The sequence below is a fragment of the Pteropus medius genome, unplaced genomic scaffold, assembly GCF_902729225.1.
Source record: "Pteropus medius unplaced genomic scaffold, Ma_sr-lr_union100, whole genome shotgun sequence".
NCBI classification, from domain to species: domain Eukaryota; kingdom Metazoa; phylum Chordata; class Mammalia; order Chiroptera; family Pteropodidae; genus Pteropus; species Pteropus medius.
Genome location: NW_024349800.1, coordinates 2,875,394 through 2,891,002, shown reverse-complemented (window position 1 = coordinate 2,891,002; position 15,609 = coordinate 2,875,394). Strand labels below are relative to the sequence as shown.

Genomic DNA, 15,609 nt, shown 5'->3' with positions numbered 1-15,609 from the left:
CAAACTTCTGCGCCGGAAGTAGGCGGCCGGGCGGCCCTACTGGGGGCAGTTCGCCAGGCCAGAGGCTGCAGTAGGGTCCCGGCCAGCCAGGCTGAAGGCTTGAGAGAGTCCGGAGGCAAACTCGAAAGGGAAGTCCCGCGCCCGGGGTAAGAGAAACCCAGGTACACCTGGCCGGGAGCCGGCGCGCTGTGAAGATGGCGGGGCCAGAGCTGCTGCTCGATTCCAACATCCGCCTCTGGGTGGTCCTGCCCATCGTGATCATCACCTTCTTCGTGGGCATGATCCGCCACTACGTGTCCATCCTGCTGCAGAGCGACAAGAAGCTCACCCAGGAACAAGTCTCCGACAGGTCAGCGCCCTCCCGGATCCGGCCACTTCACTTCCCCGTGACCTTGGACGAGAAAGTGCAGCGGTTCTGTTAGTTTGCCCTGGTTCACATCGCGTTACCACCGGCTGGGTGACCTGAGCTGAGTTACTTCTGTGTTCATTTTCGTCCTCTGTAAAGTGGGGGTGATAACAGGACATGCTTCATAGAGCAGGCATGAGGATTAAATTTTAGATAATGTCTGTAAAGCCTTTAGCACAAGGCTTGGGACGAATTAAGTGCGCATTTAAAATGTTGCTGTTAATATTGTTAGGCTAATCGACAACGCACGGTGGGCTTATCTATGAATTATATAGATAAGGTTGGTCTGATTGATTATACTGGTTTTACCAAACTACTATGGTGGGGAGTTGATATACCAAATAACCAAGTGCTTGACCAACGTTAAACTGCCTTAGAGATTTGAGGGGTTATAATTATAATTTCCCCTACTCGAGTGGAGGCAACTTCTTCCTCATGTGTTTCATTACAGTATTTATCTGTGGAGAGAGATAATTTGAGATAATTTTAGGTGGTATCTAGACGTGTGCCCCCCTCCATATTAAAAAACACTTTCAGCCAATCGTTCTGATTATTTTCAGAGACTCTCTCAGATAGATGTTATTATGTCTTTAACACTTACCTATCACGTATTAATCTCTCATTTTAACAAAGAGCAAGTCTCAGGCTCAGAACTTTCCACAAGCAACAGTATCTAGCTAAAATTTAATAATGTTTTGGTTTTATTTTATTTAATAGTTACTTTCTATCCGCGGAAAATAATGCTGATATTCCATTTGCTGGTAAAGATTTCTTTTAAAACCTGTATAAGTAGGAAAGTTGATATACATATATATAATATTAAGTTTTTAATAGTACAAGTGCTAAATGAATAAGCTAAAAATCATACCTATGGAATGAGAATGACTGAAGGCTGGCAAGCACTGCTTTGTCTTTTCAGTTGTGCTTCCCAATTATGCTGAGAATATTAATACACTTATAAGCACTTATTCTATGCCAGGCATTATGCTAAGTACTTACATTCGTTAACTTATTTAAAATTCAGAGCTGTCCCATTTTATAGAATCTGAGGCTTAAGAGGTTCCATGATCACACGTGATGACATTCAGGACTTGAAACCGAGTCTTCTGGTTCCCAAGTCTGGAGTTCTTTCTACTACATTACAACAGCCACTCAATTATTTTTCTGTGACATGAGTTTTAGAACTAATCAGAACCAACCTCCAGAAGATAACCTTAAGACGTCAGTTCACCACAGAAAGGAAGGCTATAGAAAGATGCAAAGTGGAGAGAGTTCAGACAGTGTTCAGTTATTTATCGATGCCAATAAATTGTTCTCATTTTGTCCTCAAAATAATACTGAAATAGATAATCCTGAATCCATATTTACAGCTGAAGAAAAGAAAGCCTGGAAAAGTCGAGTAGCCTTCCCAAAATAACCAAAATAGTAAATATTGTGCCTATACTTGAACCCAGTTCAGTCTTACTCTGAAGTTAAATTCTCTTGACAATTCCTGCTCTCATAGATTCTCTGCCACAATTTTTTGCTCCTGGTTCACTGTGGTTTCAGAGTGATGATTCTGAATGATATCAGACTCAGAGCTCGCTTTTCTAACCCAAAAGTAAATTCATAATTGATCCACTCTACATATAAGAACATTTTTTTTTTAAGTAACATAATGCTCTAATGTAACAATCAGGAAAAACAAAAGGAAAATAATTTAATTTCTATTTCATAAATGCTTGTGCACAACAGTCCTAGAAGGTGTAGTGAAGTCAGATACAATCACCTAGCTGTAAAATCACCATAATTGGGACATATTCAATTTTAGACTGATAGAATGTGTTAGCTCTTTAGACCTCACCGAAGACAGTGCTGTCTTGGATGTGATTTTTCTAAATGGTGAACTACTCTTGATAAAGTTGTGAACAAAACAAAGTGCAGTTGTCCCTATATTTACTCAATGGTTGCATATCTAGAAATTCAGTATATATAAAAATCACCTCCCCACCCCCAAACTGCTACAGAAAAATGGAAGTAGGTATGAAGCTCAGATAATTAAAAACAATTCCATGAGAGATCAAAAGTACTGTGAGACTGGGATAGTTCTTTGTATTTCACAACCGTCCCCGGCACTGAGGGATACTTATCATCCATTACCCCTAACAAATGACAGTTTTGTGCTCTCTCTCCACCCCATCATTTTGACACTAAAAAAAGTTCCACAGATTTCCATAAGGCACCCTAGAGGGCAGTACAACTTCCATGAAGAACCACTGCTTTAGAAAAAACTCAACATCCCTCAGGTCGTAATTGCTCCATTTCTTAAGTGAGGTGGTTAGATCATACCAGCTAGGACATGGTATGACTGTATCCCACCAGGCCATCATTTGAGCTTGGATAGAATACTGAGCACATGATTCTGAACTGACCAAAGTCCGGGGCAAATGATGTTTTTTAGTTGCAAAACATTCCTCCAAATACAGTATAAGTTTCCAGGACCCTGAATGATCACAAAATGGGACTTTTGGTTAAGCTTTTATTGCCTCAAATCTTACTAAATTTTTTCTAAAATAAACCCAAACTGAAAAATACATAACGTATATTAGACCATATTTGTGGATAATATGTATGTAAAAAGTGGTTCTCAAGCTTGAAGAATACACTGACTCTTTGGGAAGGAAAAAAAAATACAGATCTTTTAAGCATATAGAACTCCAGTTTGAGAAATACTGACTTTGAAAACTGAAGTTTTATTTTAAGTAATGTCTTTCAGTTGCAAAATACTGCTTGCAAAGAGAAGCTCTATCTTTAGAACCAGTACAAGGACTTATTTTTAGATATTAATGGAAATGAAAATGCAAAATTAAAATTTTCTTACAGAATTTGCAGGCTTCAGAGTTCAGAATATACAGGATAATTTAAGCTTGCCTGAAATGCCTCAAGCTCATGATTCTCAATCCCAGTTCTACAAAATTGCTTAGCAGCATATAGGAGATCTAGCTGAATTTGATCACAGTGCCAGTAGAAGTCCTGAATTATCTATGGTGAACAAATTTTTATTGACTTAATCATGTGCCCTGCACTGTGCAGTGGGTACAAAATAAGACAAAGTCAAGACCCTCCTCTCAGGAAGTTTCAGTTCAAGTGATAAAACATGCAAAAGGAAAATAATAGATACCATTATCTTGTGCCAAGTACAGTGGTAATCACTTTAAATGAGATAATATATATGAAGAATTCAGCTTAAAATACTTCAGTATTTCCCCTTTGCTCTTTTTTGTTTTAATTTTGGTAAAATATACATAACATAAAATTTACCATTGTAAGCTTTTAAATGTATAATTCAGTGGCATTAAGTACATTCACATTGTTGTGCAACTGTTACCACCATCCAATTCCACAGTATTTTCATCCCAAACAGAAATTCTGAACCTATTAATAATAACTCCCCATTCTCTCCTCCCCTCAGCCCCTAGTAACCACTATTCTACTCTCTGTCTCTATGAATTTGACTGTTCTAGCTATCTCATTTGAGTAGAATCACAATATTTGTCCTTTTGTGTCTTGCTCATTTCACTTAGCATAACATTCTCAAGGTTCATCCATGTTGTAGCATGTGTCATAATTTCAGCCAATTTTACAGCTAAATGAAGTATATAACATGACAATGTAACATGTATACTTTGTGAATTGATTACCACAATCCAAGTAATTACATGTTCATCACCTCACATAGTTACCTTTTTTTTTTTTTTTGGTAGTGAGAACACTTAAGGCCTACTTTCTTAGCAAATTTCAAGTACACTACACAGTTTTAACTATAGTCATCATGCTGAATGTTAAACCCCAGAGCTTATTCATCTTATAATTGAAGGTTTGTACCCTTTGATTAGCATCTCCCCATCTCCTGTATCCCCAGTAACCACCATTCTACTTTGTTTCTATGAGTTCAACTTTTTTTTTATTCTCCATATAAATGAGATCATACAGTATTTGTCTTTGGCTAATTTCCTTCAGCATAATGTCCTCTAGGTTTATCCAGGTCGTTGCAAATGGCAGGATTTCTTTCTTTCTCATGGCTGAATTATATTTCATTATATCTACATATATTTACATACATATATATATATATATACATATATATATATACACACATATATATATATAATATTTCATCCTTATCCATTCATCTTGGCTATTTGTGAATAATGATGCAGTGAACATGGGAGTGCAGACATCTTTTCGAGTTAGTGATTTTGTTTCCTGCAGATAAATACCCAGAAGTGGAATTGATGGGTCATATGGTAGTTATATTTTTATTTTTTTGAGGAACCTCCATACTGTTTTCTATAATGGCTGTACCAATTTACATTCCCACCAACGGGTTCCCATTCCTTCCCCTTTTGCTCTTAAGATAAAGATTAAAATACAGTGGGACCCTTAAAAAAGAAGGAAATCTTGTCACATGCTACAACATCAATGAACCTTAAGGACATTATACTAAGTGAAATAAACCAGGCACAAAAAGATAATAACTGTGAATTCACTTATGTGAACTATCTAAAGTAGTCAAATTCATAGAAACAGAAAGTAGAATAGTGGTTACTGGGGATTGGGAGAGGAAAAAAAAGGAGTAATTATTCAAGGTATAGAGTACATTCTCATCATACCATTCATCTCTCCTTCATAGTACATAAGAGGTGAATTTCACATTTATTCCTATAGTTATTCAATTAATGTCTTTCTACCCCCACAAGACTTTAACCTTCATGAGATATTCGTTTTTTGGCACTAGAAGCTTAAGAAGTATTTATTCAATGAAGATAAATCTGTTATTATACAGAATAGGAATGGAAGCATAGGGAATTTAAATGATTCACTCAAGATCACATAGCTAATAAGAGACAGAGCCAGGATTTTAACCCATTTGTCCAACTGCAGAGCTTAAATTTTTACCCATTATTCTAGACCCAGTGCTGCTTAAACTGTCATTGGTAAAGTACCAGTTTTTTTGATTGTTTGTTTTTTAATTTCCAGTCTATCACAGACTGATGCTTTCATAAAGTATTTTGATCATGTATTTGGATGTTGTGACAATGTCAAATTACTATAAAAATTTCTAAACCCTTACCATCAATGTCTGTACTTAATTCATCACAGATCAGTATTGGTACATAGGTCACACTTTGAATAGCTTTAGACCAGCTCCCAGAGAACAGAACATATTACATGTCACCTCTGTAAGTCTGTGTATGGAGCAGTCAATTGTACTGTATAACAAGGCAGAAGGAAGAAGATCAGAGAGAATTCCATGAGGGTGCCAGGCATCGGGAAGAGTTTCATGGAGAAGGTGGGGCTTGAAGAAGGTGGCTAAGTCATGATGGGGTACAATTGGTTAAGGAGAGGGACACTAGAGAATTCCCAGCATATGGAGAAGCTAGAATATGCATAAGGTGACAAGGAGACCCTAAGGATACTGACAGACTGCTTAGAGCAGGTGGTTTATACTGAAGAGTAGAAAGAAAACCAAGCACAGTTTTTTGTGTGTTCATTTCTGTCTGTAATCTTTTTCACTTTTTAAGGATTTCTGTTAACCTAAGGAAGCTTTTTTTCCCCATCATTAAAACAACTTTTGAAAACCTAGAAAAAATTAGTATTTTGATCACCGTTGTGGTATCTTAGCACCACCCGATTATGGTATTACACTCTATTATCTATAATGATCAATTATGTTCAAATAGCACTAAATAATTTTATTTATTAATTCAATAAATGTTTATTGAGAGCTTACTAACAGTCTGAATCCTGGGTGAGATTTCTATTTGTCTGACAGATAACACCCCTGTCAAGTCCTGTATTCATTTCTCTGTGAGGTTTGAAAAGTCCCTGCTTCAATCCTCACCCTTCCTGCCTCCTCCTGCCCCTAAATCTTCTGAGTAGCATCCAACTGCTGCTCTTTTCACTCAGAGACAGTTCCTTCTTAGCTCATTATAAAGTGAAAAGCTGTGTGTTCAAAATGTGCCTTCTTCAGAAATCTTTGTTTAGAAACACAGTCGCTTCTGAAAAGTGCTCTTTTGAAAGACCTGATTTTAGGGTTAAATACGTTAGATTGGTTTTAAGGATACTTGTAGTTTGAAAAGTTTCTGCACAGGACTGTTGCCAAATAGGCCCTTTCTTGTGTTTAAATAGGTCTTCTACTTCATTCTCTCATTTTCTTCTAGTGTTTCACTTTTTAAAATCTCGTTGTCTTGGTTGTATTTTTCAGTCAAGTCCTAATTCGAAGCAGAGTCCTCAGGGAAAATGGAAAATACATTCCCAAACAGGTACTCGTTTATCTTTTATTAAAAGCTTCACGATTCACTGTTGAGGGCAGTAGATATCTTTTATAAGGAGACTCTTTGGGGAAAACTGAAGGCTGGCAAGTCACGAATTAAGCTGTGGCCTGGTGGTGTTTGCTGTCATTGTGACCTCGCCCTTCTTAGGAAATTGTTTTTAAATGTGACTCAGCTAAAATGTCAGCTCAGCTGCCAAATAGGCTGCCAGCTCAGTATAACAACATATTCTAAGGGCTTTCTGACTAAATCTCTGGGGAATAATTTGACAATTTGCTGTCGCAGTTCTAAAACTTACAAAGCTCTTTTTTCTACTAGTCTTTCTTGACACGAAAATATTACTTCAACAACCCGGAGGATGGATTTTTCAAAAAAACTAAAAGGAAGGTAGTGCCTCCTTCTCCTATGACTGGTATGTTCATTACCTTCTCTCATCTTTAAGAAAGATTTTTAAAATGAGTGGGAGAAAGGGAGGCAAGAAGGATGTCATTTGATTTAAATGTTAAATTGTAGAAAATAGTAATCTAAGGGACCTTAAAGATCGTCTACAAAGGTGGAGTTCTCTTTTTCAAATAAATCTTCTGGGAACTCCAGTGTATAAAGTGGATTTTTAAAAAAGAGCTCTCAGCTGAGGGTTTGGGGTGGCTAGAGCCATTTCCCTGGGTCTCTCCTCTTTACTGTTCCTCAGGACCCAGGGCTCTGTGGAACAGTTGGAAAAGCATTTCAGTCCCAGCTCCCACCCAGTGCCTGGCTCCTGTTGCTCACAGATGGCCACCTAGCTTCTGCCTGCATGACTTACTACTTCCCCAGACCAGCTATTTCTTTGTCAGATATGATTGCTTGGCCCACCTTACAATTTTTGTTCTACTAGATTTCTTACTTACACTGATCCCATTCATGTGAAAAATACAGCATCATTAAAGTAAAACAAAATATGTATTATTCTTTGTTGACTGCCCCCTCATTTTAGTACCCATTTCTTTAGGTAACATAACGAGCAATTTTAAACCCAGACAGAAGGTACTAGGATTGATTTTAGTAAATCTTTCGGAAGACCTACAAGAAACAAAACACCAGTAAATAAATGAAAAGATACTTGACCTCACTAAAATACATGGAATGCAAATTAAAACAAATGTCTTTTCTAGCCCTTAAAAAGCTTGACCAAAGCTGCTACTGTCAAGATCATGGGAAGTTAGGCCCTCTCACTGTTGTTGAAGGACAATCTAACCATATCTGTCCATTTTAAGTGTTCAAACCCCTTGACCTAGAAATTCTAAGAGTTTCTCTTACAGAAACACATAATCATGCAGATCTATATACAAGGTAGTCGTTGGCAGCATTGTTTATTGGCCAAAAAAAAATTGGAAACAATCTGTAGGTCTACCCAATAGTGATGACTATGACCACATTGTGGATTCCTATGCAGACATTGAAAATAATGGAGATATTATACCAATGTTGAGATATTCACAATATATTAATATTTTAAATTAAGCAGAATAGTAAGCATAGTATACCTCTATTGTATATATAGAGAGAAACTTGTGTGTATATGTGTGTATTTCTTTGTGTGGGTGTATAAATAAAAAGATGGAAGGATACGCAACAAATGGTGAAAATTGTTTAGAGAGTGGGCTCAGAGAACTGTACATCCTGTTTGTATGTCCTTTGAATTTTTACAATGAACTAGTATTACTTTGTCAAATAAATTAAATATTTACAGAAAATCAGGAGGAAGTCCCCACCAACAGTGGTAAAATGTAGTGGTCTCTTGTGTTTTTGTCTTAGATCCGACTATGCTTACAGACATGATGAAGGGCAATGTAACAAATGTTCTCCCTATGATTCTTATTGGTGGATGGATCAACATGACATTTTCAGGCTTTGTCACAAGTAAGTTACAGACCTAGAAGACTTGAGATTTACTTCACCTTTCCCTTGTCCCTATTCAGAGAGATTCAAGTGCTGCTGAGACACTAACATCGTGGGTCCTATGTTCTCTAGTGCAGCGGTCCCCAACCCCCAGGCTTTGGACCAGTACTGGTCCATGGCCTATTAGGAACCAGGCCTCACAGCAGGAGGTCAGTGGTGGGCAAGTGAACGAAGCTTCATCTGTAATTGCAGCCACTCCCCAGTGCTAGCATTATGCCTCAGCTCCACCTCAGATCATCAGGCGTTAGATTCTCATAAGAACACCAGTGACAAAAAGGTTGGGGACCACTGCTGTAGTGGAAATTGATAACAGTCTTTGAACAAAAAAATTAATATGCTATGATTTTATGGCTCTTATTGCAAACTAATTATAAGTTAATAATGTGGATGCTTTTTTACCAATAGGGATTCACATGAATGACTTGTTAGTTTATATCTGAAACTAATTTAGTGTTCTACTGGAGTTGAATAAAGGGAAGCCCATTTCTATTTTGACTTCATTTTCTAGGCCTTTATTTGTTTATAAATTGTTTTGATTTGATTTAAATTAATTTAGTTTCTTAGTAATATAGATCTGTGTATATATTCCACTTCAGGTTGAATGGATTAGTGCAAGTTTCTTTTGAAAATTTAGGTCACAGCTCATTTTAAGTCCCTGCTTCTTAAGCAGTAGAGAAGCTGGTGTTGTTCTAGGTACTGTAGCAGAGTGACATTTGACTGTTATTTCTTCAGAAAGTGACACAAATGCCCTTGTAGAAATCTTTTGCCAAACTCTGTATGGCAACAAGAGTTCCCACCTCCTCGGGGAAAGAATATATGCATTCACACTTAAACTATTCTAAATATAAGGAAGCTAGGAGTGATTGTGAACTTTTTCTTTCTTCTCTACAGCCAAGGTCCCGTTTCCACTGACACTCCGTTTTAAGCCTATGCTACAGCAAGGAATTGAACTACTCACATTAGATGCATCCTGGTAAGAACTTTTTTTTATTTCGTAAAAACACAAACCAAAATCTAGAACTGGTATGTCTTAAAGAACAGGATTTCCAGTTTGCATACTTCACTGGAATTAGGTTTAGGAGTTTTTCTCATTGAATCTCCACTCAGAATGCCACAGGTGGATTATGGCAACTTTAAATGAGTCTTGCAACAGGAAAGAATGTGTCAGCCTCTTTTCTCTAGGTGCTTCGGGCTTAGGAGTATAATAGTAGATGCATCCATCCCAAACAGGTACTCATTTATCTAAGATAAAGCTGGGAGCTTTGGCCAGGCAAACCTTTTAACAATATCCTGGAACTTATAGGAATGGATGTTTGTATTATTTTTTCCAAAATACATTAGTGCTAATAACATTAATCCTTTTCATTGGTACCAGTCACTGTGGTAGGTATTTTCCATATATTATCTTATTTTATCCTCATAACAACCCTATGAATTAAGTGTAGGAATTGCGATTTGACCACAAAGTCTGTCCAAATCTAGCATTTGTGTCTTATTTACCACTCTTATTTTTTATAGCAGAGTAATAAAACCCAAAATCTGAAAAGTTCTTATAGCATCTAGAACCCAGTAGTACTTCTTCGTGTGGTCTCCAGACTATTTTGTCTGTGGCTTCCAGAGACTGGCATCAAAAAGGAAGCCAGACAGGAGGAGGAGGAGAATGGGCAACAAGGGTCACCAGTGGTAATCAGTTTGAGCAAAGCAGTCTTTGATTGTATGGGAGGGGCAGGACAGACCATGTGCTGGGAGAGTCTTGGCTGTGCACAGTTCTACTAGTAGAGAAAAGCTGTACTTATTATGAGTAGCATGACTCTATTAAACTTTGACCTTCTAGTCTCATTTGGGCTAAACAAAAAGTTTATGTGGGAAAAAGCTAGAGAGAAGCTTTTTTATATTTTTTCAGCATCTGGGCAGATATGTGACTAACATGCTCGTGTGGACAAAGGAGACTGGAATGCAGATATATAGCTAGCTTACTGTTAGCTATAGATCTGAAACATTATGTACACATAGGCCATTTACTCACCTGCAGCCTGATGGAGTAACCAGAATAGACCCCTGCTGTTGTGTGACCCAAGTATTGGAATGAAGTATAGATTCTTTCTGTCTCTGTATCTCTTCTCCTACTCCTTTTAGTTTGTATTATATTCGAGCATATTTGTTTTATGGGGGCAAGGTGGGAAACCTAAGCTTTGATGATAAAGTTCAAAACTTGGAATGGCTCTCCCAGTAGCTAGTCTTCAATATTTCAAGTATTTTCTGAAAATAAACTCTAATCCTTTCTCGTAAGTATGAAACCCACCAACACTTGTGGTTTCCAATAAAGAATGGAATTCAGGACAGGAGGCCTCTTTTAATTTTTATTTTATGTACTTCTGTATTTTTTGCATTTATTATATATAACAAGTGTGTGTTGTTTTTATAACTAAAAGTAGTAAATGGTTTGAAAACCTGTTATGTAGAAAGGAAAATTAAATGAAGCAAAGCTTAACATTCCCCGGTTAAATAGAAGCACTCCAGTTGTGAGTTCAGTACCTGCTACTGAAGGCAGAAGAGTTTATTACACAGCTATAAGTAGCAGATTGCCTGCAATGAGCTATAACTATTTGTAAGGCTGCCTTCACAACTCGTATTTGTTCTGCGGTTGTGCTTTGAATAAATATAGCTTACTGCAGGTGATTCTTTACATATTCTGAACAACTTTGGGTGGTAGAGAAGTGTGAACTACCTTAATTCTAACTTAACTTCCTACATTGTTTCACTTTTGCTTTGCTAGGGTGAGTTCTGCATCCTGGTACTTCCTCAATGTCTTTGGGCTTCGGAGCATTTACTCTCTGATTCTGGGCCAAGATAATGGTAAGGAGCATGTCAGGTTTAATAAGCAATGCTTCGATAGATGAATCATCCATGCCAGGGTCAGAAAAATCATGTAGGCTATGCTATTAGTATAGTTAAATACAATGCTTTATTTTTAAACTTGTTCTTAAGTTTCTAAGGTATTCTGCGTAGTCTTAAAAATGCCAGCGTCAAACTGGAGATCTGAATTCTCCCTGGCAGTCATGGGGAAAATAAGTAGTCTCCCAAAGTCTTATAACCTCATGTGAGGGATTCAGCATCAAGAACGTAATCCTGTAAACCTGAAGCTGAAAGAAGGCCTGGTCTGATCAGTTAGTTCATTGAGTGGAGTTATTGCCAGTATCAGTCCTACCTGTCTTATTTAATGGCTGGAACCTCAACCAAGTTACTTAAGCACTCTAATCCTCTGTTTGTAAATTAGGGGCTTTAATAATTAACTTCAGGGTTGTTAAAAGTGGACGAGGTAGAATATGTAAAGCACTTAGTATAAGACTTGGCATATAGTAGTTGCTCAATAACTGGTGGCTGTTATTATGGTTTAAATTCGAAATAAAGTTTAGTACTTCTTTTAGTTATCTTTCTTTTCCTGCTATTATCATCCCATTCCTCAGGAAAAGTAATGTGACTTTCCTGGGGTCACATAGCCAGTGCAAGGCAGTGCATCTATCACTGGTTCTCTAATTCACTATTGAGGATCTGTAAGTTTTGTGTCAGGAACATTTTTCCCCAAGGGTAAATGGTGAGCCCTAGCACTCACGTAGGTGCGTCTTACTTTGCAGCCGCCGACCAGTCACGGATGATGCAGGAGCAGATGACTGGAGCAGCCATGGCCATGCCCGCAGACACCAACAAAGCTTTCAAGGTACACTCACTTCTTCCAGCTTCACTGAAGCTCAGAAAGGCATTACTAGAGAGTTACTTTAAAGATGGGTTCCCTGACTTGAGTGTACTATGTATGGTTCTATCATTTAAATTTAAATTTAACAAAAATAGTCTCTTATTCCTGAGAGAATATTCTGTTAAGTACATTGGAGATTCTTGGTACTTTTACTAGTTTTTAAAGGCTCACTCAAATTTAAATACTGTAAATGAAGTTGTAAAAACAGTCCGATCAGAGGCACTAGGTATAAACATTTGGAATATTTTTTAATATTCAGTGAGAGAAAGAATAGTCTTCCTGTTTATTGGGCACAGAGTTTTGGTTTCCAGAGATAAAAAATTTTAGACATAGATAGTGATGATGGTTGCACAACATTGTGAATGTAATTTAATGCCACAAAATTTTATACATACAGTCATTAAAAGTGGCAAATTTTATGTGATATATAAAATTACGTATATATCTTACCATGACAAAAAAAATCTTCTTTAATAATAAAATTTTAAATGGGTCAAAGACATTAATATAAGAGCTAAACTATAAAACTCTTAGAAGGAAACTTAGGTACAAATGTTTGTGACTTTGGGTTAGATGATGTCTTCTTATATATGACATTAAAAGTACAAGAAATGAAAGGAAAAATAGATAAATGGGACTTTGTCAAAACAAACTTTTGTACTTCAAAGGACACCATCAAGAAAGTAAAAAGACACCCTACGGAATCAGAAAATAAGTTTGCAAATCACGTATCTGATAAGGATCAAATATTCAGACAAAAGAACTCTTTGAACTCAACAATAAAAAGACAACCCAAGTAAAAAATGGGCAAAGGTTTTGAATAAACATTTCTCTGACTAAGATATATAAATACCCAATAAGCTCACGAAAAGATGCAAGATGCTCAACACCATTAGCCATTAGGGAGATGCAAATGAGAACCACAATGAGATACTATTTCACATCCACTCCTAATAGTTATAATAAAAGACAATCACAAGTGTTGGCAAGGAAGTGGAGAAGTTGGAATCCTCATAAATTAGAATCCTTCACTGGTAATGGTGAAGCCATTTTGGAAAGCAGGGTTTTTTTTTTTGCCTTTCTTCAAAAAATTAAAAATAGTTACCATATGGCCCAGCAATTCCACCTTTAGGTAAATAACCAAGAGAATTAAAAATGTACGTCCACACAAAAACTTATACAAGAATATTGAGAGCACTGTAATAGTCAGTAAAGTACAAACAATCCAAATGTTTATCATCTGATAAACAGATAAACAAAATGGAACATTTTGGTATATATATATATAATGTATGGACAATGAAATGTATACAACGGAATATTCAGCCATAAAAAGTGATGAGTACTGAATCATGCTACAACAGGGAGTAACCTTGAATACATGCTAAGTGAAAGAAACCAATAACAGAAGGTCACATTTATGACCAAAATAGATGAATCCAAAGATACAGATAGTAAAATAGTAGTTGCCAAGGGCTTGGGGAGGAGGAAAATGGGGAGTGTCTGCTATTTGATATGGAGTTTCTTTTTCTGGTCATCAAAATGTTCTGGTAATGGTTGCACATCTTTGTGAATATACTAAAAACCACTAAATTGCATATATTCAAAGAGCGAATTTTATGCCATTTGTTATATTTTAAAAAATACCCATAAGCTAACATTAATATTACATGTTAAATTTCTTAAAGCATATTTCAAAGCCCACTAATTAAAGGCAAAGTACCCAGCATTAATAGACTGAGAAATGTAATTAGTTACTAGCTCCAGTGACCTTGAACAACTATTTTACCTTTTCTTAGCTTTAGTCTCCTTGTCTGTAAATTGGGGGTGGGAGTGGACAGGGTAAATAGCCGTACCTATCTCATAGGACTGAATGAGTTTATACATGTAAATAGCTTAACCCAGCTTCTAGCCCAGAGTAGATGCTCATGAAAGGTCAGCACTGCTCTTAGTAACAGCCCTTCTCTCCCTGCCCTGGTGTTCTCTTCCTTTGCAGACAGAGTGGGAAGCTTTGGAGCTGACAGATCACCAGTGGGCACTAGATGATGTCGAAGAGGAGCTCATGGCCAAAGACCTCCACTTCGAAGGCATGTTCAAAAAGGAATTACAGACCTCTATTTTTTGAAGACCAAGCAGGGATAGCTGTGTCAGGAACTCAGAGTAGTGCTTAACCTTGTAACTTTCATTTGAGCAAAAGCCTCTTGGAATAAAAAGGAGGATGCATGAGCTGGCGGGTGTATAGCAAGGATCATTCTTGTCTGAGCCGGTTCCCCTTTATGTTTGAAACTAGAGGAAATACAAGGAATGTCTGCTGGGTAACTTACCCAGAAACAGCTATTTTTAAAATATTGAAAATTTTCCATCTGGTGACTCTAGTAATGAAAGCCAGAGAAAGGGGGAAAACTCAAGCTACTGATAATATATAAAACTTAGCAAAAATGCAGTCTTTGGAAAAGGCGTTGTCAGTTATACCTAATTATTTTGTGTAATCAGCCTGACTTCTAACCACAGTAGACTCCTGTTTTCTTGGTATCCAGACACCCTGCATTTTACCTTTAATTTTTTGTTAGTATTTTTATAACTTTCTTTACACAGGTAATACATTTTCATTACTGAAAATTTAGGAACTAGAGTGAGCAAAGTAAAGCTCCCTGTGTTGTTCATTTGGAACTTTCAGAATGACATAAAGAGCAAAGGTGTCAAAACCTTATTCAAATAAACTCTTTTCAGAGTGAATACCCAGGGCCAGGACAGATTTAGCAAACCTTCTCTATCTCATAATACTGTCCAGCAAAAATCCGTGACCGTGAGACACTGCCGGATTCTCAAGTGCCTTTGGGATCATCAGAGACAGGTTAAATAATGTGAGGTCTTGATCTGGAGTTCAGAATATATCAAATCCATTGACAAATCAATGGTGCTGTACTGTATATGGCTACTCAGTTGAACGAAAGACCTCATTTCACACTTATTTTACATAAGAGAGAGTTTACGTATCACTGTAATAAGGGAGAGAGGGCAATTGCTGGCAGACACATAGTTAAGGGTTGCCCAGGAATAATTCTGTCTGGATTAACTCCAAGGGAAGTGGCATGGTGCCATTTCTGTACTAAGAGATGAATGTAATTTGCATGTTGAACACTGTAATCAAGAACAAATGAATCTTAACTCTACAAATTAAACCATCCTGTTTTCTCTTC

The 15,609-nt window shown here is 37.1% G+C and overlaps 1 protein-coding gene across 1 annotated transcript; it reads left to right on the top strand.

Moving 5' to 3' along the window:
- The first annotated feature begins 31 nt into the window (after positions 1-31).
- Positions 32-15,609, top strand: EMC3 (ER membrane protein complex subunit 3). The gene is made up of 8 exons (XM_039886723.1): positions 32-349; positions 6,654-6,711; positions 7,039-7,132; positions 8,512-8,616; positions 9,547-9,628; positions 11,432-11,511; positions 12,291-12,373; positions 14,406-15,609. Exons 1-8 carry the CDS (start codon positions 195-197, stop codon positions 14,532-14,534), a joined length of 786 nt encoding a protein of 261 aa, XP_039742657.1. The 5' UTR covers positions 32-194; the 3' UTR covers positions 14,535-15,609.